This window comes from Crinia signifera, chromosome 1, assembly GCF_055691185.1.
Source record: "Crinia signifera chromosome 1, ASM5569118v1, whole genome shotgun sequence".
NCBI classification, from domain to species: Eukaryota; Metazoa; Chordata; class Amphibia; order Anura; family Myobatrachidae; genus Crinia; species Crinia signifera.
Window position 1 is genome coordinate 356168895 of NC_139217.1, and position 26695 is coordinate 356195589.

Consider the following 26695-nt stretch of genomic DNA (forward strand, 5'->3'; position numbering starts at 1 on the left):
GTCCGCAGCGCCGTACATAGCAAAAAAAAAAAAAAAAAAATTACAAGGTAACGTACAGGGTGTGTAGAAAGATACAGTATAAATAGGGGTATAGCTGGTAGAACTAAAATCAGCATCAGTTCAGAAGTAGGTGTCAAAATAGTCAAGGAGACCGAAGATGAAGTAGAGGAAGGGAAGAACAGGACAGGAGCACAGGTGAGGTAATGAGGTAGGGTGAGTACGTGAGGAAGGAGGGCCCTGCTCATAAGAGTTAACATACTAAAAATAGGTGGGTGGACGAACGAAATACAATAGGATAAGTAGGAACGGAGGGGAACGGAGGCAGGATAGGAGGATCAAAAGAGGTTAGGAGGAGGGATAGGCTAGTCGAAAAAAGTGGGTTTTGAGGGAGCGCTTGAAGGAGGTAAGGGAATCAGATAGCCTGATGGGTGGCGGGAGGTTGTTCCAGTGCAGGGGGGCAGCGCGAGAGAAATCTTGGACACGGGAGTGGGAGGAGGTGATTAGGTGATTACCTACAATTAAACCAACCTTTACATGTAGAGAAGTGTTCAAAGATATGCTTCCAATGTGTTTGAGGGCTGTGTGTGGCTTGCAGGTAGTGAAATAATGGTTCACTTAATAGGCTGCAGCATTGCTTATTACATTCAGGTGTATGTGTTTGAGTAGCAATCAGCGTTAATTAGCAGACCCAGGCATCCGTTCTCATACGGTATCTCTAGGGGTGGTCTTAGTGTTCCCGCTAGGCTGTTTTAGCGGGGCGCTGCGCCCTGCTCGATTTTTAAAGGGCAAAATGCGCCCTGCCCCATTAGCAGCGCCCCGCTAAATCAGCCTGCATTCTGCCCGCCGGAGTGCCCGGGCCGTCGCATCGCTGAAGGGGGCTTGCCCGGCCATGGCTACGTCCCGGCAGCTCAGTGACGTAGTCATGGCCGGGCAAGCCCCTTCATCGATGCGGCGGCCCGGGCACGCCTCCTGGGGTGATGCGGCTGCCCGGGCACACCTCCTGGGGTGACGTAGCGGCCCGGGCACGCCTCCTGGGGTGACGTAGCGGCCCGGGCACGCCTCCTGGGGTGACGCGGCGGCCCGGGCACGCCCCCTAGCGTGACGCGGCGGCCCGGGCACGCCCCCTAGCGTGACGCGGCAGCTCGGGCACGCCCCCCGCCGTGACGTCGGCGTGCCCGGTCCGCCAAACCAGCGCCCTGCCCCCTATAATTCCTAGGGGGAACACTAGGTCTGGAGATATCTTTGGCGTCCGCCTGTTTTTGGGCCAAAATGCACGGTGCATTCGCCGATCGAGCGGTTGTAGCACCGTACATTTTTGGTGCACACCCCCGTGTACGTCCCGTTTCCCTCATTATTCCGGTCGCTCCCTTAAAAACGCCTGCATGCCGCCCACAATGTCCGTACTCTTGTGGACAGGTTTTTTCGCACGGAGAGACCCGTCCGTTAGCAGTGTAATGTCGCCGCACCTGCGCATTGCGAAGCTACGCATGCGCAGATGAAAAAAAATATATAAGAAAATAATAAAAAATAAGGCCCTAAGTGCATATACTATAAATTCAGCTGCCCGATATTGTGACGGGGTAGGCCTCCATGATTTAGATCAGTGGTTCTCAACCTGGGCGGTAGTGCCCCCTGGTGGGCGGTTTTTTTTTTATTTCCAAGGGGGCAGTGAAACGAAAGGGGGCTCACTTTTGACATGTCAGGTAACAAAAACGTCCCACCTTGTGAGTGGGAAGGGGGGGGTACGAAATATAGTTAGGTAGTTAATGGCCAGTTATCCAGTGCCCCCTAACCAAAAGGGGGCGGTAGGCCTGAAAAGGATGAGAACCACTGATTTAGACTATGAGCGGAGACCGAAGTACACACACACCCCACTATTTTCCTAAATGGTCAGTGACCACTGGAAGAGTACATGTCCCTCTTCCATCCAGCTCACTTCCTGTTAACCGCTTCAGTGGTGGGTTTTTCTTTTTGGAGCGCTCCCCACTGGGTGAGTTTTTTATGGGGAGCGCTCCCTTAAAAAAAAAAAACCCCACCACTACCTCCCTGGGTCCGGGCAGTGCCGCTGCACTGTCAATCAGCAGACCTGCGTCCCCGCACTGTGTACCTGTCCCCGGCAGCCGGCTTGTCAGCGCCGGGGACTTCAATACAAAACCCGGAGGGGAGGGGGGGGGGGGGGGGGAGGAGGAGGCAGCACCGCAGAGGGGAGGGAGCTGGGCAGTGCGAAGCTGCCCGAGTTCAGTGATTGAACCCCGCAGCGCTGCCAGGCTGTAAACAGTGTCAATCCCGAGAATTTTCCAGGCTTGCCAGACTGGGCACTGAGGCACAGCCCAGAAAATTCTCGGAATTGCCACTGGGGTTAAAGGGTCAGATGCACGAAGCTTCAAAAGTGATAAAATGGAGAGTGATAACTAACCAACCAATCAGCTCTTGCCTGACATTTTTCAAACACAGTCTGACATCAACAAGAAAATGGGTATTCAACTTAAAATGGCTGCCAGACGGGGTCCCGACAGTCGGGATCCCGACAGTCATTAACCCGACGTCGGGATCCCGACAGTCATTAACCCGACGTCGGGATCCCGACTGTTAAAACACTGACGGCCGGGTTCCCGACGGCCGTCGGCTATTTTCCCGTGTGGGGTCCACGACCCCCATAGAGGGAGAATAGAATAGGTGGTAAGCGTAGCTCGCCACCGTGCCCGCAGCGTGGCGAGCGAGCCCGCAAGGGGCTTTGTTGCGCTGGCCATGTTGTCTGAGACCAGGCAGTCGGGATAATGACTGTCGGGATAATGACTGTCGGGATAATGACTGTCGGGATAATGACTGTCGGGATAATGACTGTCGGGATAATGACTGTCGGGATAATGACTGTCGGGATAATGACTGTCGGGATAATGACTGTCGGGATAATGACTGTCGGGATAATGACTGTCGGGATAATGACTGTCGGGATAATCATACCACACCCCTTAAAATAGTCCTGCGCAAAATACACAATAGCTGCTAGTCTGTTGTTTGATCCCTCTTGGCCGGTTTCCTCATGCCGGTCAAACAAATCGAATACAGGAAGGTATGTATCCTAGGATACAAATGGGGAATCACACCTCACACCAGCGCAGAATATTACAAGTATCTACCATACGCCCCTTGTGGGTAACAGGTGACTCCCCTTCTCCAATAGATAGCTTAAACAGGGGTATACTCCTAATTTCTATATCAATTAATGACTGAAAAACTAGATCAGCTTAGAAGAATGCAGGCAAGGGTTCACCTGGTTCTACTGAATAGATAAGGAGTGAAGGAGCAGCAGTTAAGCACCATCTCCAGTCCAGATGTAATTGTGCAATAGTATTGTGGACACTTGCATAGCCATTTACAGAAATATGACAACTGAACATCTGCACTATGTTGTCAGACAAGTTCCCACTTTTCCAGTGTGCCTAAACATTAAACAGGGAAGGACTGTTCTAGTACTGACAGACTGATGATAGCGAGAGATAAAGAAACTTTACTGTATAGTAATTGGGGATAACAGAATACATCCAGCTGTAACCTTGCAGTTCAGGAGGAGTAATATTTATAAATTAGCTTAGAGCAGGTTTGGCCAACCTGTGGCTCCCCAGCTGTTGTCAAACTACAAGTGCCAGCATGCCCTCAGTTTTGCAAAAAGGGAAAGCTAAAACTGTGGCAAGACATGCTGGGATTTGTAGTTTCCCAACAGCTGGAGAGCCACAGGTTGGCTGGCTTAGTGTGTATGGGGCTTTAACCCTCAAGTTCAGGTTGATTGTGCATGCAGATAAATCTGGTATCGCTAATGACATTGTTTTGTCGAATGCAGCACGTCTGTCCCAGTCATTGCCTGCATTAGTATACACTTCCAAATCCAATGTACCCGTCACCCTCAATGTTGCGTTGGGTACACATGGTGTAGCCAGCTTTACATTTCTACAGGACTGTACACTTTTAGACTATGAGTTTTTGAACATTGTGGAACTAGATAAGAAAAAAATAAATAAAGCAGAACATTAAACTTCCCTTTTACACTTGCAATATTTGTAATAGAAGAGGATAGAAAAGTTTTTTTTTGTTTTTATTAAAGTAATGCACACTGACACCTTGGGGGTGAAAAGATCTCCCCAAAGCATAAAATAAATACAAATAAAAATACTCATTAGTTTCCAACTCCTATCATTTGCAGCACATGTATGTTCACGGACATTTGGACTTTAACAACTTTGTACCTTGACTGCCAAACCGAAATCATAATATATTGGACAACAGGTAACAGTAAACCAGGATAATATCAGCATTACCGAATTAAGTACTGTGGGGGAAGCTCATGTTGCCCTACGATGAAGGAGGCAGATCACAGTTCCCATTTCTTATATGTACAAAAGGCGACTCTTCCGTCACATTATACCTGTTCAGATCAGTGAAAAAGACGATGTTCCGTTTACTGGGGCATGGTTCTGCTTTATTGGTTAGAAACTAGTATTCTGGCACTAAAGTAGTTAATCTCCATTCCAGACACACCCTGGCAAGCACAGGATCACAGAACGGAGGGGGTGGGGGTAGTATTGCCCTCGGGCACAAAGGTGCGCCTCTAATCTATCAATATGGACTCAGAATGCAGGTGAGAGGGAGAATATCAAAATCATTCCACATATAGTGCTTAAACAAATACATAGATATTATTTTAGATATGGGGAAAGGGTGGTGGAACATGGGAGTCCAGGAACAATGTAGGGTGACTTACAGAGCAGAGAAGTCACAATATACTGCCCGGAACAGCACAGGTTAATTCTCCTGACCACTATCTAACGCAGAGCATGCACTCATGTGGTCCTGGTAAAATGATCTTTGTACAGCTGAGCATGTGTGTGTAACTACGCACAGACACAAGTAAAACAAGCTTGTGTATGTTGCACGGTAAAAAACGCTAGGGGAGTTTCTTTTGAAATAATGTTTAAAATTTTTGTAAGTTTGTCAGTAAAAGCTCTATTAGCTATAAGGGAGCTTAAAGGGAACAAACAAACATAAGTATCCCCTTGTAGTCAAATACCAGTTCAGCCTTTATATAAATGTGGGAGACTAAAGTCCATCAGAACTGCTATATCTTACTACAGTATCCTCTAGACTGGTGAGTCACGTTACATCGTCACTGGCTAAATAGAACTTTAAAAATTGTATTTATGTTCTAAAAATTCAAGTTGAACATGGAAATAAGCACTGTAGGAAACTAACCACATGATAAAGTAGGATTGTCCTGAATAGCTTCAAGTCTCTGAGCTACTAGGAGTTAAACAAACAAAACAAAAATCCATGTCAAAAAGTGACTTGAATCTGAAATTTTTTTTTTTCCAGTCAAGTGTTGGGTTTCAGGGTTTCTGGGGTTAAACCTATGCCACAGAGGCAATTATTGTTAGGCTTCATGCAAAAAGGTGTCCAGGTGGGTATCTAGGAGCATAGCTTTGTATCTGTTAAACCCATCCCCTCCCCCTAACCACCACCTCACCCTCCAACTTGCCCAGCAGGCGTCTCAGGCTCTGTGGAATGCAGACCAGCCCCAGGCACCATCTCAGGACCTTCCCAGTAAACTGTTTGCCAACTCTATATGACTTTTAAAACAGAGGCACAGTGAATACCAAGAACTGGGGGAGGGGGAAGCTGCAGGGGCAACGCAGATAAAACTTAAATGTGAATCGCTGTTTAAAAGGTTTTCTACGTCAGAATTGTGTAACACAGGAACTTGATTAAGTGGGTATTATTTTAGGTTACCAATGTACATCGATTGTGTTGATGGCCAATCTCTTATACTTTTACTACATTACAGAATATATCTACAGGAAATACGTATTGGAAGAATTTGTAAAAATGAGAACAGACCAGAGCTGCTAGCATAAATGAAACTTGCACAAGCCAAATATACTGTATGGTGAGGTATAGTCTTATCAATTTAAACATTGAAGGTGGAGAGCACATCATTGCTACAGCAAGGGGGGTGTCTAGCTACATTATACTTGATGTCCAGCAAGGGCAGAATGTTTAAATACATTATTAAGTATACAGTTTCATTTTTGGGTGATGCAACCAGTATATTTTGGTAGAACACTGGTAAACCCCACTATTATTCGCTCCAAATGAAGAAAGCCGCAATCAAAATTTCTAGCTAGCCACACATGAGAATTCATGAACAATGCTGGAGTTGTGCAGCGCATGACGACAGTCCTAGTGTGGACATGAAACTGCCGACATGGTTATAATGTCAACGTCCACCATGTCAATATTCATTATTAGAACATATTGTTCCTGATGGCCCAGTGGTGGCTTACCTGCTCCTGACAGCTGCAACAGCATCTTATGGTCGGTGATGTGACAAGACTTCCTGGTCTGACTTTGGACCCTCCAGCATATAAGTACTTCCCAGCTATCCCTAACCTTTCTCACCACCGAACCTTCATGCACAAAGCCTAACCCTAATGTTGACATTATGACAAAACAACAAATTTTCATCTGCCAACTTTGAGAATGTTGACACATTGCCATTTGACTTTTTAACAAATCAACTTAACGATTTGTGACATTGTGGTACAGACATTATGAATTTTGACATGGCTATTGTTGACCTTTTGAGAACATCCATAATGTAGATTACTAGCAGCAAAAAGCTTATCTGGATGCAACAAGGCTTTGTTTTGCATAAAATACACATTTTTGTACTGTTCTGTGGTAGGAAAGGAAACCTCAGGAACAGGTACACTAGGTGGAAAGGCCATGGCGCCGTCAAACCGTCTGCCACTCCTGGATCCAGAGTCATGGAACAGTACAAAGCTTTGTGTTCTGCAGACACGCCATGAGCTCTATCTGGGGTAGGTCCCAATGAACCACAAGGTATCGAAAAACCTGAGGATGAAGAGCTCAATCCTCTGGATGGAGGTCATTTCTGCCTCCCAGCTTTCAACTTCTGGGATGAAGAAGGCCGTGATCGCCAAGGTGCATGTCGCTGCCCAGTAAAGAATGGGAATGACCACCCGCATGACTGCTCTGCTGCATGTTCCCCCTTGCTTGTGGATGGTATGCACCAGTGGTGGCTTTATCCAACTGGGCCTGAATGGCTTAACCCATCAGAAGATGAAAAGCCTGACCAGGCCCTGAAAATTACTCACAGAACCAGCACAAGGCTTAACAGATGAGATTCCAGCAGCGACCAACTCCCCTGGAAACTCGTGTTTGTGGCAATCGCACCCGAGCCTCGGAGACTGGCGTCTGTTGTCCAGTTCCAATGCTCCATAAGATGTGCAACCACCACAGGAGATATCCAGTGCACTTGAAGAGATTTAGCAAGAACAGTCTGGAATGAAAACAACCATAAAGGGGAGCCCGTTTGCAGTGCGATCAACAGGCAGGATTCAATGTCCCGTCTCTTGCTCAGTGCAAAGGGGGCGTGGCCGCAAAAACTGACGTGGATTGGCGATCTGCGGCCGTTATCAGCAGAACGGACCCGACAGCTTCTAAAGCCCGTTCTGTTGTGATCCCGCTTAAATGCGGTTGCTAAAGACAGCATTGAATAGGGAGCTGACGCCATTTCCCACGTCAAAAATAGCGGCGGCACATTGCATAAACCCCTAAGCCCATGATGAATCAACACCCAGCATGGTCTGACCAGTCTCTGAATTGCCCGAAACTTGTCCAGAGGAAGAATAACCCTTTGCTTCCCTGTGTCCAGTATCATCGCTAGAAACAGAAGTCGACCCTGTTCCAGCTGTGATTTGGGGAAGTTGAGTATCCAACCACGTTGTATCAACAACTTGTGGGTTATATGGATGCTCTGATATAGCTTATCCTTTGTTGGAGCTTTGGAGAGCAGATGTACCAAGTATAGGATGATGTTCACTCAATTAGAGTGAAGCTGTAACAATAGTATTTCCATAACCTTGGTAAACTTGTGGGGCTGTGGAGTTCAAATGGCAAGACTTGAAAATTGGTAAGGAGAGGCCCTGATTGCAGTGATCGAGTTGAAGATATATTGGATGTGGTTTCCAATTAGTTATGTGAAAATAAGCATCTAAAGACACCAAAAACTTCCACCTCCAAACCTACAATTACTGTATGGATGAGCTCATGCCACAGATAACTGTTCATCCAGTTCCTCTGACTGCGGAAAGGTGACAGAATATTTTGTCTTTCTCCCCCCAAAAAAAGGAAGGCTGAGAGTGAGAAACTGGGATCGGTAAAACCGGATGCACAGCCTGGGTATGTGAATCTATGCCCCATGACAGTCATCCACATGAGGTTCCTCTTCAGAGTCCTGAATGAAGTCACCCCTCTTCCAAAATAGGGGATTCTTGTAGGAAATTGTCAAACTGTAACACTGTAGGCACTTGGTACTTTTTTTGAGACTACCAGAGGCATAACAGAGTCTGGCTGCAGCCACAGCGGATGTAAGGCCCTAGACTGGCCAGGGATTGAGTCCAGGTCGGATCAGGAGGGGATAAGATCTAATGTCTCAGTCACAAGAGGGGCTACGCTTACCTCTCTGCTCTTCTGAGCAGCTGCCAGCTCAGAGTAGAAATGTGGCATCAGTTGGGGTGGATACCAATGCAGGTGTATCCATCCTGCTAGGAGCAGGAGGTGATGAAGATTCCCCACAACTACCACAAAATATAGTCATACCACACCAGGGTTCTGGGTAAGTTTCAGTTTACATCCCTTATAGGAAAAGAGCAAGGGGGGGGGGGATTTTGCACTTTTCCACGGTCTTGAAGTGCTGCCTCTTTCTTGGAGTCTATGAATGTGTTGGCATCTACGAGCCTAGCAAGGTAATTATAAGTTTTCCCCAGTTAGTGCCGGTTCCCAAAGTACACACACACTTTGTGGAAAACCCCACACGTACTTACAAGGTAAAAAAAAAAAAAAAAAAAAAAAAAAAACACAGCGGTGCGGCCACTTTTTCTAAATTTAAAGTGCCAGCTCCTCCAAATTGCCCATCTATACCTCAATATTAAAGGCCATTCCACTGTTTCCCTAGGGATAAGAGAGAATATACAGTACCTTGTTCAAGCCCTAATGACTAGCGAAGACAAGTATTTTCATATGAGCAATATATTGTAGATGTTTAACATAGGTTGTGCAAGAGTAACAGAAGTTCTCCTGGATGACAAAAGAGAACTATCATCTAAATCACTTGACACAGCCATATAATGTGTTGCATTTTATCAAAAAGGTGTAGAAAATTACTGTGACTCGTTTAAAAGCAACCTCAAAATGACCTCAACAACTCACCCAACAACATCCTGCAGACCTTGAATATACCGCTCTGACCCAGTACTTGCTTCAAAAATCCCCAAATATGCCTTCAGGCATCCCACTTGCCACAAAATACCCTCCAAATGCCTACAGACCCCAAATGCAATGAAGTTACATGCCGTAAAAAAAATAAAAATAATAACACACACACACACACACACACACACTATAATGGACAAAAGTACTCGGTCACACCAGTTAATTCATTCAGGTGTTTCAATCCAGCCCATTGCCATGGGTGCATAACATGAAGCAACTAGCCATACAGTCTCCATTTGCGATACAAAATGGGTCTTCAAGTGTGATACAGTGATAGGATGCCCCCTTTGCAATAAGCCAGTATGCAAAAGGTCCTGCCTGCTAAATATTCCACGGTAAACTGTAAGTGATATTAGAAAGAGGAAGCATTTAGGAACAACAGCATCTCAGACATGGAGCAGAAGACCAGTTAAAATCACAGAGCGGGATTAATGACTAATAAAAAGTGCATAGTGCGTAGAAGTCGCCAACTCTGCTGATTCCAGAGAGACCACACTACTATCAACGCAACCACAAAAACTGTGCATGCAGCCACTTAGCTATGCAATGGATGTCCGTGATCGAGAAGCTGCTTGCAAGTCTAATGCCAAGCCATTGGATGGACTTTTCTATTGGCAGTCAGATAAGATAGTCTGGGTTTGTCGAATGCTAAGAAAACTTTACCTGCCTGACTGCATATCAACTGGGAAATTTCATGGAGTACAAATAAATTGTATGGGGCCGTTTTCCAGGGTTTGGGCTAGGCCCCTTATCACCAATGAAGGGCAATATTCAGGTTTCTGCACCCAAAAACACATGTGGAACAATGGCCTTTATTCAGATCTGATCGCAGTACAAATTTGTTTGGAAAATGGGAAAAACCATGTGCACTGCAGGTGGGGCAGATGTAATGTGCCAAGAGTTAGATTTGTCTGATTTATTTCGTTTCTGTACAGGGTAAATACTGGCTGCATTATTTTTACACTGCAATTTAGATTTCAGTTTCATCACACCCCACCCAAATTTAACTCTCTCTGCACATGTTACATCTGCCGCACCTGCAGTGCACATGGTTTTGCCCATTTTACAAACAAATTTGTACTGCAATCAGATCTGAATAAGGGCCAATGTATGCTTCCAGCATAGTGGCAACAAATTGGAAAGCCCTTTTCTATTCCAACATGACTGTGCCTCAGTGCACAAAGCACCAAAGACATGGTTTGCGGAGTTGGGTGTGGCAGAACTTGACTGCCCACACGCAGCCCCATTGAGCATCTTGAACTGGAACATATATTGTGTGCCAGATGTTTCAAACATCAGTGTTTGACCTCATAAATAATCCACAGAATAAATAGGCACACATTCCCACAGAAACGCTCCAAAATCTTGTGGAAAGGACTTCCAAGAAGAGCGGAAGCTGTTCTAGCTGCAAAAGTGGGACCAACTCCATATTAAAGTATTTGAACACAATGTCATAACAGCCCCTGTTGGTGTAATGGTCAGGCGTCCGAATACTTTTGTTCATATAGTACATCAATAAAATCAAGTCTTAAATTCCTGCCCGTGCTGCAAAGTGCCCGCGCACGCCACTTCAACTTTCCATTCACCTAGGAAGGGTGTACACCATGTGATAAAGACTACACCCCTACTGCGTAAGGTGCCTACATGTGCTAGAAAATACAAAGCATACAGTAGATCACAGCAAGGTCTTCTGTTGCCATCGCCGATTTTAGCCTTTTGTTTAATCAGAAAATTTTATTGAAAATAAACAATCTGAAAAAAGTATGCTTAATGGTGCGTACACACCGGTGCAATTTCAGCACATATCGCTGGGAATATGAGCGACCATATTGCCAGTGATTTGTGTGTGCTGTCGGCGATGAATCGCCGGGTGCACGCTCCCGTGTGCAGCACCTGATGGTCGCTGGTTGCAAGAGCTTGCTCCTGCGAACAGCTATTTCCCTGCATCTTCCCCCGGCAGAGTCTCCTGATTATCAGCGACCATCTCTGGTCGCTGATGAACAGGAGAGACACTCAGCAATATATTGCTGAGCAATATATCTCCCCCGTGTGTATGGGGCATAAGTTACGGTTTTGAGAGGAACCGCAATCAAGGTGGAGACATACTAAAAAAAAGGGAGTAGATTAGCCTTTTAAACGGTTTTAGAAATAAGAAATCCTTGGGCACAAACCCAAAGTATCCTTGGGCACAAACCCAGACAGTATGTGCTTATCTTCATATTCCGCCAGAGCTGGCAGTCAAGTCAAGCAAAGAAGAGCACTTTTGAGTACACGTGCGGTTTGGAACAGGTACAGCCGTGATTAGCATTACGAATCACTAAGCTGCAGTGGCTGATCAGTTACATTTCAGATCTCTACATTCAGCTGTATTTCGTGGTGCATTCTTAAAAGATGTCATTTTAAATTGCCTGTGTGCTTACACATATTCCTTCCCCCCTGAGGAAAGCAAGCAGGCCACTGCACCCCTCCTCCGTCCACCCAGGTAGGTGCCAGCTGTGTGTTTAGAGGCCTGCAGGCATTGCCATGCCCAGCAACTGCGGTAAGGGAGTGTTCCTAGAAAGGACAAGTGAACAATTAGCTCTATTACTTGCCAGAGGGAACTGTAATACATAGGTAAATATTGCACAGTATATACAAATAGCTTACAGAGCTTCCAAGATAATACAGTATTTATTTACTTTAGCAGTAATGAGACATGCAGTTAAAAAAGGAACCAAATGCTCTTCAAAGCCACCGGTGTATGCTCTTACAGAATATCATATATAGGGTACATTCAGCTACTGGACATTCTGAATATGGCTTACGCACCCTTTTCTCTGCAAATAGGATCTAAGGCTTTATTTTCAGCAGAAATAATGTACTTTCCCTAGCTCCACTTCATCCATCACTCACCAAGCACAGACAGAAAGGCAAACAAGAGAAAGACCTTGGTTAGAAATGGGCTCAAAATAAACCTAGTGGCCCCACCAAGTCTCCCTGCATCTTTGTGTTCCCAAGCAGAAATAGCTGTCAGTACCACACACCTGGTCTTTAACATAGGAGTCATAAAATGGTTTAAAAAAATAAAATAAAAATTCCATTTGTGTGGAGAGATAATATATCAAATAATTTTCAGATGAAAGTACGTTTGTCCAGTGACCATAATCCCCATGGGGTCCAAGCACACTAATGGGCTGGGATCCAATCAGCCATGCAATAGCCCAGGTACTCCAATTTGGCCTCTGACCTCTGGACAAGCCGGTCACACGACCAAATTTTAAAAGGTGTGGCCATACAAAGGCATGGTTGGAGAGCTTGGCAATTTTAAACAGTACCATTTCAAGAAACTGGCAACACTGAAAATTTCACCAGCAGGTGCCACCAAACCATCTGCCTTTAAAAAGAACAAAAGGCTGCCCAATTAAAATATATATATATATATAAAAAGTGTTAGAAAACACAAGATACCCTGCCTCCGCTTTTGTGACAACTACAGTTATCTATGCATTTATATATTTAAACAATGAACATACAAGAAATGAAATGGTAACATTTGCCTATTTGTTACTGTAAGACAATGGCATTCACTTGTGTTTTACATTAAGATGAGGTCTTCCTGAGGAACAGATGATATGCCATTAAATGTGACAGGAGCAAGATGGAGAGACACCAAGCCTCTGGCCTCTTGCAGCTGGGATGTAATTAAGGCCTGAAAGAGGTAATCCTAAGAAAGGGACATTCACAGGAGGAGGCAGGGTAAAGCGATACAATAATTTAAGTAGTATCTCTTCAGACTAAAAGGCAAATCCTACTCAGTGCCACAATGTCTTTTTCTTGGTCCTGTGGAAGTCAAATTTAGAATACACAAGTCTGATCAAGGCATCATAGCTAAGCTGACCGATTCAACACTCCCTGTCATCGTATAGAGACTGCCTGCAACAAAGCACTGCTCTGTGGCCTGCTGCACTATGACCCACTGACAGATGCATGCTCACTGAAGAATAGAGCAGAAACAAACATGCTCTCTAACAAAAAGTATTGGAAGATAAATAGATAGATATATTTTACAGGCAACGTGTTGATTAAACTGCACATGCACTAGAATGCCAACTCTGTCACAGAGCTCTAGCAGGAAATGGGTTAATAACCACATAAGCAAAATCTTGTTTCCCTTAAAGGTCTTGTGAACAGATCCTTGCAATAAGCGTGCATTATTAAAAGGAGGTAGCGATCCTTGGGTTGGCCCTTAACCACTTAACCCCGAGGTGCATCTTTCAGTGAATAGCACATGCATGATCTAAAGGGAGATGGGTGCTTTTCATTCTTTAAAATAAAAATATTTCACACAAAGACACTCTTTTTTGCCATTTATCTGTGCCCTGCTGAAAGGCTTAATAAAGTATAGTGTACACTGGGGTAGAACACTTGTGATTTTGTAAACCCATCACTTCAGACAATGGCCCTTATTCTGATCGGTGCGGACTTTTCCGCATTATTTCGGATGGCGTTTTTTAGCCGTCTGCGCATGCGTGGAGAACGCGACGCGCATGTGCCACGCATGGTCTCCGTACATGTTCTCACTAATCCCGTACAGAACTGTGCACCGCATACATTCGGCCAATAGGGGTGTGTTATGGGCGTCATGCGGAATGACACAGGGGCGTAGTTTCAAAGTGGGCTAAACTGGGCGGAAACATGGGCGGACACGGGGGAGTACACATATATTGGTAGGCGTGCATTCGGACAGCACGCCGAATGCACGCGAACAAAAAGGGAAGAAATGTGCGGTGTCCAAAAGGTTACTTTTGCTTTGCGGACACCACTCGGTCATGCGCTAGGCAATTGGAACGCCTAATCAGGACGGACGCACCTCAACCATGTCACCTGAACCCAATACAATCACATACTTTACCCATTACTTGTTAATTACACGCTTCTCACTGCTACAATTGGAAGCATTTCAGCTTAAAGGGAACATTACATGCTGCACTTGTCACACACTTTAACATTGCAAATAATGCACACAACGTAATAATATTAATACTAATACACATGCCACTTCTGCATGTCTAAATTAATACAGACATTTGTGGGGCCAAAATAACATTTATTAAACAAACTTAGGCAAAAAATGAAAATACATAACAAAACAAATGGTACCATACCAGGATCAATTAGCTAAATAACAGATGACCAGGAGCAACAATCTGTTCTCAAAGTGGTTTGCTAATTGCATAAGTGTGTCATGTGATCTATGTGGGAACTCTGATAACAGTAGTCTTGTTGTATGCGGAAGTACACCGCATGTGTGCGTAGTGGCCGGTTCGCGTCCGTTCTGACGCGGGAAGGCCGTGCATACGCGGACAGACCGTGTAGAATCGGAGTGTTTCCCCCGCACACGCATGGTTTATATGTCGTCCGTACACACGCCCTGTTCTTACAGAGTGAGTCCGTCCGAATGCGGAGGACACGTGGGCGTTTCTACGGACGATGGCCGCACGCTGCCGCACAGCGATGCGTGCGGCCCGCACCGAAAGAATTCGGGAATATCCGCACCGATCAGAATAAGGGCCAATGTGATCACGTAAAAAAGGTGTTGATGCGGGATACGGTCGGTTGGTTGACCTAAAGATGGTCGACACCACTGGGTCAACATACTGCAAGGTAGACAGGGGTCTAGGTTGACATGGGACAAGGTTGACAGGTATGGCTCCCCAGAAATACTTCAACCTGTGTCCCCTCTTATTTGAGTGCAGCAAACAAAGGAGTTGGTGGGGACAAACCACCCCCCCCCCCCCCCCAAAAAAAAAATAATTTCTCCCCAAAAAAATTCACTAATTTTGAAAGGAAGTGTATGAGGGAAGCAAATGTTCCTAAAAATCCAACCTAAGGGTCTGTGCACATTATCAAATAGACTAAAGGACCATTATTAACCCAGAACAGTTACATGCTCTCTCACACCCCCCCCCCCCCCAAAAAAAAAAAAAACGGGCTCACTTAACCATTTACAGCCAAGCATAAAGAAGGCAGTGAAAGGTTAGACTGATGAATGGGTTAAAAAAAAACAGTTAAAGAAAAGGACGCTGGAAGCTAATAAATAAATACACCCATCAGGAACGCTGCCAGTTTGCCAACACAAGCCTGTTTTGCTTTCAGCGTGTAGATGACCTGGAGCGGAGGAAATGCTTTTCCAGGAATTTCTGACACTCGTTACCATTCACGCTATGTAAGCTGGCATCTGCCCATGTAACCCAAGAGCTCAGGCAGAGAACACAAAACAATAGATCTCGTGCCGAATAAGCAGCTGTTTGCCCAGTGTCTGGGGACCCCCTGGACAGACTAGTACCCCTCCTAAAAGATGGGCCAATCAATCATTCATTTAATAACTTTATGACATACTCCATCTAGAACACGGTTACCCCATACACACACTCCAATAAGCCCTGTTTGGCTTTGTCAATGGTTATTGTTCCATAAAAATACGGACTTTCAAGAGCCCATCGTTGACACAGGCATTCACCTTTAGAACAGGTCTGAAAGGAAGAAAAATGAAGACTGTACAAATAAAAGAAATGATCTTGTTTGCCTGAGATCAACTAAATGCAGTGCTTACACAGAAAGCCCACACAATCAATAACAGAAATACGTGGGTAAATTATGGATGATGCTCATTTTGGAGTTAGCCCTGAAGATAAAAAGGTTCAAATAAAAATATTACAAATAGTAAGCTTAGTTACATCACTGGTCTCAGCACCTAGTGCTGCAATTAAGGTAGTAGGACATGAATAATTCAAGCAGTTACGTTTTTTTTCCTGTACCTCATAAAAAAAGTTCTATGCAGTCATTCCAATGACTGGTTCAGTGACGGACCTGGCTCACAGCATTACAGGGATGCTTTAGGGAGCACAAAGTGGCTTCTTCCTTTGATTTCCCCAAAGTCTGGACTGCAGCCAGCTGCACTAGTAAAAGGCCCTGCAGTTTGGAATGCTTTCAATGCATTTCCTCCACACAGGCTGATTCATGCTTTACAAGCCTGACCTACATGTAATAGTCACACAGATACGCAGCACGGGACAGTCATATCCTTCCAGATAGGAGGCACATACAGCATAAGGAGTCTTACAGCAACATACAGAAGTTTCTCATTCAACATAAAGCTTTCCTTCCAGCAGCAGTAGTAGGTTTGTGATGTCAGACAATATAAGGATGCCAGTCTTAAGGCGTTATCATTCAAACAAATTAACTACAGCATGGTTATTCTATTTAAGAGACCGAAACAGGATTGATAGAGAGCGAAAAGGATGAGGGGATTATCCTTCAGAAAATTAAAAAAAAAATGTTAAGAAGAGATCTTTGATGACACAAAAGGCGAGTACTATGCAGAATCGCACCACAAGCAGAATTTAAAGTAGCACTCATGTAACAAGGACATTAAGCTAGAGATCACTACATGAAGGCACACAGTCATGTTAATTGGTACTGTCCAAAATATGTCAAAGGAATATTCTGGATCCGGCTTCTCACACCGGAACCCATCCATAAACCTGGCCCCGTGGGTACCTTAAGGGGAGAGCTCTAAAGGAAGCTGGACACACTTATCACAGAGAGTGTTTCCTTTGGTTGATGCATTATTGGAATTGAGAAAAAAAGCCCCCGAGTAATGGAGAAGCTTTCAGGGAGATGGAGAATGGCTCTTGATGTGTAATGCAGGAGGGGTGAGAGGCCAGAGAGAAATGAGCTTATGTATTATTCACAGTGCACCCGGAGAATAACCAGGACAGGAGCCAGTAGCATGGCGAAGGAAGCAGATGCACATTTGGAGATGTAGCTTCAGCACTGTTCATACAAAATACCCTATGCCGACAATTCTGCATTTACACACATCATATGGTATGGAATTTACTGTAAAAGTAACGCCAAAACATCGGACAGTCTAAAGGGGTCTATTCTGGTAAAGGAGCATGTAGATAGGCTGTAAGAGACTTGTGCTGTCTCTATGAATTCTGACATTTTAGCTTCACATGATAATTATCTTACACACAGTCTATGACTGCATTTGTCAGTCATATGATCACAAGCCCATTAGTGACTGAATGCGGTGATCACACAGAGCAGGTTCCACCAGTATTTTAACCTATTCATCCTCCCTGCACGTTGGGTGTAGGGCAGATCATACATGCCATTTTGAAAGGAGACTTTTTTTCTTGATTCATTTTAATATGAAGATATTATAATTAGCAGTGCTGGCCTTACACTATATCCTTATATCTTCAATGGGTAATTGGAATAGGAAAGAAAACAGTACACACATAAAAGTACATACATGTATCCTAATGTAAATGCTTATATACATAGTACGTGGAAAGGTTTGTTGGTGTGTGTTTATGCATTAGCTGCTGACATGTAGTAGGCACCGGTCTCTCACATGGCTGATGTCAGCATGACAAGCAGAATGCTCAGTTTCTTCACCAATGGCTGTATGCGAGGTGGGTGCTGGATGCTATATAGGGGTGCTGTGTGTACTGTGCTGCGAGGGGCACAAGCTGATATAGTCACCAGTGTGTGTATATTGTTAGTGTTCTGGTATATCATAATGCTGTAACACTGACAGGTACCTGAAGGTGCTATTGATGTGAAGGGTGGAAATGCTGGTGCACACAGGAGTGTAGTTATATGGGGGTTTTTGTCTATGTAATATATTTTGATAATACCTCTAATATTTTGTGTTATTGGAGTACCCCTTTTTTATCAGTGTTCAGGTGGTGTGACCATTTGTTGATTGCACAAAAATTACGATATTGTTTATTAGCCAAGAAATATCTGATCAATTCCAATATAATGTTTCACAGGTCTGCTTTTGGCTGAGCACATTATCCAATACCTATATTCAAGTTATAAAAAAAAAAAAAAAAAACACACACAAACACCTGTCAAACGTAGTCACACCTGTAATAACGTACACGGCATATATACCAGTGAGCTATTTCTATTGAGGTTAATGGATTCATAACTTCCCTGATTCTATACATTTTATGGTATACAATATCTTACCGCTTCATAAATCTTAATTTGTGAACATGTAGACTAAATCAGTTAAATGGGTTAAGTACATCAATGCTATTTGAAGGAAAACTAAAATTTTTAAAACTGTTATAAAATCTTTCAAATATAGGAATAACTTGACATATACGTTGGCGTATCAACAAAAAAGAAACTTTAGACTATAAATTTGCTATGTAAACTACTTATGTAAATATATACCAACACCAAGCACATAAAACTGCAAGGACAAATGCCCTAGCCATTTGACAGAAGCCTCCTACTGCAGCTTGTGGCAGCCAGATAGAGCTGTCACTGAGCACTTCCTGTTTCAGAACAGGTACGCACTGGAGTCCAACACAGAAGAGTGAGTGAGATTATTACCCAGGCTGGTGGTTTGCTGGGACCAGTTCCAGCAGCAGTCACACCTCACTCTTACTGAAGAACAGGTAGGGCTGCCCATGAAGCCTTTTATCTGTGCGGTGTCTGCATTTATCTTGGCAAAGGATCAAACCCTTGCTACATTGTGCGCTGAGTTATTACTAAGCACAGACTTTTCAGGAATCGCTTGTGGTAACTATTAACCCATTATAAAGACAGCAGCCAGTGAACAGGAGAAGAGAATAAGTGTATGCTGAAGATTAAATAAAACCTGAAAACACAGCCGAGTGATTAAAAGTACTGATGCATGGAATTCAATTTGGAAAAATTATCCATACTGCAATGTGTTACAAAGTAGAAAACTAAGTTTTCAGCCAAAACTTATGGTGTGTACACACGGTGAGATTCCTTTGCTATTCGACTAATTGTGTGTACACACGGTCGACAGCCATGCTATTCGATCGGATCGCATCGGGATTGAATTGCACAGCAAGCCAAAAGACATGCAATTTTTACTATATAGTCAATGCAGCCCTGTCTATCTGGCTTTGATTTGTGCTGCACGGGAGCGCGCATTGGGATTGAAAGTTTCAAAAAACCTGTGCGATCCCAATGCAGTCAAAACTGTAGGCTAAATTGTACAGTGTGTACACACTATAAGATTTTTGTAAACTCATGTGCTATTTACATACAATTCATACTATCTACATTCAGTCTGCACTATATAGTCATTGCTGCACTGTATTTAGTTTTTTTGATTTCAGCTGAACGGGAGCGCGCATAGACATCGAATCGGGATTGAAAGCTTAAAACATTGTTCTATCTCCATTCGATGTCTATGTGATACCAATTAGATTTTTCACTAGTCAAAATCGAAGGGTAAAGTGCACCATGTGTACACACCATTAGACTAAAGAACAAGAAGCCACTTTTGAGGAATTCGCTACAGTAAAGGTGCCCATACACTGTGCAATTAGGCACGGTGTAGGCAGTACAAAAAGTGTGTGCAGCACATACTTTTTGTACCGTGCGATGCCCGCAGGAGCGCGGATCGCACAGTGTATGGGCACCTTAAGTTACAGTTACAATAAACACTTTCAAAGAAGTATCTATGCCCCAGTATACTCTATGTCAATGTATACTTCTATATAGATAGAAGCAATTTGCACATTAATGAAAAAAAAAAAAAAAATTAAAATATAGGAGAACTCGAGGTGCATTTGATCCATGCTGCAGAAAACATTACCCCATTTGATATGAGCTATGGTGATCATTTTAATTGATGCCCTTTCTGACTTGATTTGCTTGAGAAGAAAGGAATGCATTACAGAAATACTAAATGAAGCATTGATCAGTGTTGGTTGGGTGCAAAATAAGCTCTCTCTGTTCCAAAGCAATACTTTAACCGCAGAATTCTTTTTTTTTTTTTCTCACTAAAACATGCATATTAGTTAAAAAGTATAGAAGAATGAATAAGATTCCATTTAAATTAGGTTTACCATTTATAATCTGTGGTTCAATTTCCAGGAAATTAGGAATGAAAAAAATGCTGCCAACAGTCTATGCTTCAGAACCAGCACCAGTGTACTCTGGGAAAAAAATCCCTGTGGTTGCATTAAAAGGCAGGCAAACATGGCAGACCTACCCCACTGAGTAAGGGCAAAACAAGCAACATTATTGGGAAACACTCCAAGATGAAACAATAAGAATCAGAACTTATTTGTGAACCACTGAATGCAATACTCAGATGAAACAACAACCTAAACAAAGCACTTTGCTTCGTATCAGATCCATTTGTAAAAGCCTCTTCTTCCATATAGGATAAACTAATTTGCTTCTAAATATGCAAATAGTAGGTTACAAACATAAAAGGCTTCCAACAGCCATATCAACTGGTACGTCAGTCATGAAAAGGGCATTATCATGTGACTGCATGTGAGATGCAGCAAGGGACTTCCCTCGTAATAATAAAAAAGGGCAATATTTGCTGACCCATTCGGGTCAAACTGATTTAAATAATTAAACTTGGACTGTAAGCCCCCCGCCCCCTTGTAAATAATAGCCCTGAAGACATGAGGATCAGATTGCTAGGGAAAAGCTGGCCACTTGCAGGGTTGCAATTTATCTCCCTTTTCTCTTCTCCTTTGTGCTGAGAGGCATCAGGAAATGTACCATCCAAGAGGTCTCCCCCAACCTCTCTGCACAGCAACACTTTGCATAACAAGATAAACGATACCGGGTGACTCAGGGAAAAATAAAAACAAACAGCCAACTGTTCAGTATTTTACATTGCAGTGATCCAAACATTGTAACCTACCTGTACACAGTTATTCAACTATTGCCAATGCTTGTAAGTGGCACTTTATAATTTAAAGACTAAACAAAGAAAGAGAGGGGGGGGTTACAATAATTACACAGATGGTAAGAGTAGCCGCTCCTGAGCTTAACCCTATGGCAAAAGGAGTACGTGGCTTAAACAAAGACAACGGGTGCCCCCTGCAACAACTATCTTTCTGCACTCAGTAATACACCTCAGCTGACGTTAGACTGCGTAGAGCTACAGTACTTTTATTTGGCCATTTGTGTTTACTCGAATACAAATAGGAGCTGCCGTGTTACTTCCATAGAAATTACTTTATTGTCTTTTGTACCATCTCACAGTGCTAGATTAAAAATGCTTTGGGGACATATCTTTTCAGCACTTTTACTACTAGTATAGGCTATGTTGTGAAAGCACTCACTAGAAAGGGAAAAAAATGGTTCATCTAAAAAATACAAAGCTGCTTAATGTTTACAAACAAAACCCATTGGATACACATTTGTTTCTGGTGTGGATTTCCAATAAGTTTTTTTTCAAGAACATGTATACCCTATTTAAAGAACACTGTCTTTTATAAGCCACCATAGGATGCCTACCAAATCCACACCTCTTTATAGCACAGGCAAACAAACTGCATTAATATAAAATGTTGATGCGCGGGCCTGTATTGAGCCAGAGAGTATACAGAGTTTAGGAGCCAGATAGTCAAGTCAGAAGGTTCTTTCATAGAAATGAGGTTATACCTCAGGCAACAACATTTATAACAAACATAAATTGGCTTCCTGGGAGTTGACCAGCTCCCCATTAAGCATCATTGTTTTTTTAAATCGGCATAAAAGCTCAATTAAGCTTTAAAAAAAAATAAAAAAATGTACCCATGTGCGGAAAAAAAAAAATTGTACAATTATTTTACTACAGCTGTATTTTGAATTGCATGTATCTTATTCAAATGTAGCATATAGGTGTGGCTGTCATTATCAACGCTAAAGTGCCCAATACAATAGAACAGGGGTTCCCGATCTTTTTTGAATCACGGCACCCTAGAGCAGGACAGGCCAACCTGTGGATCTCCAGATGTTGTGAAACTACAAATCCCAGCATGCCTTGCCACAGTTTTAACACTCCCTTATAGCAAAACTGTGGCAAGGCATGATGGGATTTGTAGTTTCACAACATCTGGAGTAACAGAATTTTTTCACGGCACCCATAGGACAAAAATAATAATAATAATTTGATTGGGTTTATATGCAATTCGTAGGGTCAGTTATGTGGTGAAGGGCAGGCTTTGCTTCTATTTGTACACATTTTATGATTGACAGCCACCAGCACTGGTTTTGCTCATAAATAATTAACTATTAATAATCTGAGTTGGTCCTGGACCATCAACCCAGGGAGCAACGGCACACAGTTTGGGAACCACTGTGACTAGAACGATATTGCACCAGTGATTTATTATAATCGGATGGAAATAGTAGTGCTTTTTGCACATGCGATATATCGCAGGAAGTTTGACTGACGCCTCCAGTCCCTCTAGCTCCCTAATCCAGCCCATCAGATATATATTTTGGTAAAATTGTATACCATAGGAAATATAGCATGCAATTAATCTCTGCTTGATCAATCGCATGAGATATATCTTATGGTGTGTACACACTTGTACAATCTGCATGAGAACCAGATGAGATTTTGACTATATAATCAAAATCTCATCTGGATCTCATGCAGAAAGTCTTGGCTGCATAGACTATATAGTGCAGATCTGCACTATATGTATGCAGATAGTCTAAACTGTATATATAGTCTAAATTGTATACATAGTCAAAATCTCATCTGGATCTCATGCAGATTGTACAAGTGTGTACACAGCATTATGGAAAAATGACACCAAAGTACAAAATCAGATGGAATCCCTCCCAGGAAGGTCCAGGGGGAGTTAAAGGGAAATTGCAGTGGACTTCAGGGTCAGATATATCGTTGTAACCTTAAAAACATGCACCATGTATATGTAATATACAAATATATATTGTAAATGTATGCCCAAGTCAAAAATCTACTATTAAGTGGCATAAGGGTGTATGTTTTTACTACATTAAACTTACATATTAATGCATCAGACCTGGCTTTCCAAGGCCAAATGGATGAAAGTATAATATACGCTAAATTTATAATACAAAAAGTATTATAAATATGCATAGGATAACAGGTAAAATATCAATTTTTAAAATGGAACCCTTGTCATAAGGCTGCAATGTCTAGCAGGAGACCTAGGAGCACAGGGTGGGAAGAGTGACAAATCTGTTCTTGTTACATTTCAGGTATGCTGCCTTTCATATCCACAACCATTAGATTTATACAGAGTTATTACTTCCAGGTTTTTTAACCTAAAATTCAAAGCCTTCCATACCAAACAGGGACGTACTAGCTGCTCTGCCAAAGACACTACATGAATGTGGTCATTTTAAAAAGGCTGGAAAGTGGATTTAAGTTAATGGCCCTGGAAAGAAAGAAAAAAAAAAAAAAAAAATACTAAATTACTAAACCTACTCATTATGGAAAAAGTAGCCATTAACGATCCATCTGTAAGCATTAGACATCATGATGTTTATTTTTTCACACCTTAAGCCCAATACACACTGGGTGATGTGTTCTTTCACTGTTGTGCCGAGCGATCTACTTAGCACAGATCTCTCAGCACCCATTGCCCTATACACACATAGCGATCTGTGCTAGCCCAGTGTTTGTTATCGCACATGTAGACGATCTAACTAGATCTTGATTGCATGTACTTAATATCTGGGCTGGTGATGGAGACACATGGGACCGCGCATCACCACTGCTATGGGGTATACACACTGAGCGATCCATGCTTATTGTTTAAGTGATCTTGACAGATTGCTTAGAAAACAAGTTATTATCACAATGCTGCTGAGCAAGATTGCTCAGCACGCTGTGTCAGCGATGTGTGCGGAGCGATGTGTCAGGGTCATTAACTAGATTTATCCAGCATATCCACGCGGGGTCACCTATTTCTATGACGTAGGGCCATTTTCTAAACAATCACTTAAAATAATGCCCTAAAATTGCAATGTGTGTAGGTCCCCATTAGCGTTGATCTACTTAAAAACTAAATCCATCCAACTGGAACAAGGGGACTATATATTTAAATGGAGTAGCATTTATTTGGGGCATTGTCACGTACTTCTACCTGACGTCAACATCCATAGACAGCCACACCTTTAGAGAACATGTTTTTCCATCGAGTCATTTTGGTATACTTCAAGAAAGTGTTCAGTCACAATTTTTTGTTAACAAAAATCCACAGCGCTTGTGCCTTAAATTCTACAGAACTATTATTACATTCAATAAGATAATGAAAAACCTTTTGTCACTACTGTGTTATTAGAACAATTCACAGATGCACTTATGGTTCTCTCTCCCATTACCTTTCAGATGGGTCAAGAGTGAGAATTCTGTAAGACATCAGCATAATTGATCAAACATCACGGGATATCAAGAACTAAATCACTACATGTAAAGCAGGGGTAATTTAACTATAAGGACATTTTATACGATTGACCTCTAGACATAAATAAAAAAATGCTCTCCTTATTGCTAAAGAAAAAAAAAACAGGCTGCAGTTTCTATAGAGCCTGTATTTCACTTTTTGAGTGTAAATCTTAAGCGCCCTGTGCCCACACCCCTCCTTAACTACTAAGTATATGATGAAGCTGATATCCAGCTTGTATTTACCTTAATACCATAGAAGAGCAGGTTCCCATCCCTACAACACACACATGCGTGAGAAGCATAAAGATCGCATACGTAGCAAGCCAACGCTCTGAAATTAACCCTTTCAAGGATTCTCAGAAGCCTGGAATTCATGCCAGGTCAGCAAGTACAGGCATAGATCTCCGCCTGCAAAAATCCACTGAAAGCAAAAATACTACATGCATACATACAGTGTTCAGGTATGAGGTGGTCTTATTACCTGCAACAGATAATTGAGTAATAAAAGGTTGGCAACGTAGACCAGCAGGAAAAGGGTTAAAATAAACCGCAATCTCCTGCCAGTTGCTCTATAGCAACCAGGGGGTTTATACGTGTACATGCTGAGAATCTACAAGGGTTACACTAAATGTTTTTTGCTAGGTCCAACAGGACAGAGCAGATGCAAGAGTACAAACATAAAACTAAACCTAATAATAACTTACAATTACCTAGGTGGTATTAGAAATAGAGAGCTATGGTATACATTTACCATGGAAATAATGAACACCAACCTTCTAAACTAGAGTATAGGGGTAATTAAACGAGGAAGGGATACAAACTACTCCTGGGACAGATACAGCAGGATTTAATACTCCCCTCCCCCCTAAAAAAAAAACCCACTTTGTGCCAGTGATGCAGGCTGGTTGGGGCCAGCTGGCAGCAGAAAACTGATTAAGATAAGATTAGCTCCACGCCCACCCTACACACCTACAGCATACCAGCCACCATCCCCCCCTTTGTGAAGCCAGTGTTGCACCCAAAACACCCACCCGTACGGTGTGCTTCCCCTGTTTGTGCACAGCCCCAACACACAGGCACACACCCCCCCGGCCAGGCACGTTTACACTTACTGCAGCCACAACATACATGAAGCCAAACTGCATATATGTACCATGCAGTCACGCCTGCGGTGCCCGGGGAGGGCCGAACCCTTAAACCTTGGCACCCCCCAAAAGCCAGCAGCATCCGTCCCCACTACTGAGCACACACAGCGCACAGCTGCATGTGTCAGGGCTCCCCCCACCCCCCTTTACAATTGCCCACCCGTAACCCAGGCATAGCACCCTGCCATGCATCACCATGCCACTAGCAATCTGTGTACCCCCTATGCCATGCACCGGGGCCACCCCGACCCCAAAAGGAGGAACAAGTGCCTTAAAAATAACCCTCTCACCCTCCCGCATCCCCGAAGCATCCCCTTTCACGTGACCCGCCACGGTGCCCACGCGTGACTGCCCACCGGTTACCTTACTGCATGTGTGCGGTTCTGTCAGTGCAGCCCCGAGCTCCTCATCTCACAGCCACCCGGCCGCCATCTTCCAGCGTGACGTGGGGGACTCACCCCTGACCTGCAATATGAACGGGAGCCAGAGAGCGAGAGAGAGGGAGAGGAGAGGGAGGGCACGGGGGAGAGGTGGCGACAGAGCCGGGGAGGGGGAGGAGGAGGAGGAGGAGGGAGAGGAGGGCACAGGAGATCCTAGAGAGAGAATAGAGGGAGAGAGGGCGGCACAAGCGGGAGGGGAGAATGGCACAAGAAAGGAGGAGGAATGAAGTGAGAGAGCTGAGCGCACAGGGCACAGGGGCTTAAAACAACAACGGGAGAAGAAGTAGATAGTAAGAGGAGTGGGCTGGCCACTGTACAGGAACACTGGTGGTATAAAACGTGGCATAGATGTGGCCCCAATACCCTACTGTTACATTACATCATATTCTTCGAAGTGCTGCCATAGGGCTGCTGGTGACGTCACTGGCAGTGGTGTTGTCTTACAGCCAAATAAATAGCATCTGCATTTTTCTTAACTACATTATATGCATTGTTTCCATAAATGTGGAATTCTGACTATATCATCATTTATGTCT

The 26695-nt window shown here is 43.5% G+C and overlaps 1 protein-coding gene across 2 annotated transcripts in view; it reads right to left on the bottom strand.

The window, feature by feature from the left end:
• The window catches only part of HIC2 (HIC ZBTB transcriptional repressor 2), a 43551-nt gene extending 17119 nt beyond the window's left edge, over window positions 1-26432 (bottom strand). The window contains exon 1 of one of the 2 annotated variants that reach the window (XM_083149057.1): window positions 26088-26432. In XM_083149057.1, the coding sequence (XP_083005183.1) occupies window positions 26088-26092 (5 nt within the window). In that variant the 5' untranslated portion in view covers window positions 26093-26432. Of the gene's footprint in view, window positions 1-26082 lie in introns of both variants that reach the window. The other variant, XM_083149065.1, reaches the window with a different exon arrangement.
• Window positions 26433-26695: the final 263 nt, after the last annotated feature.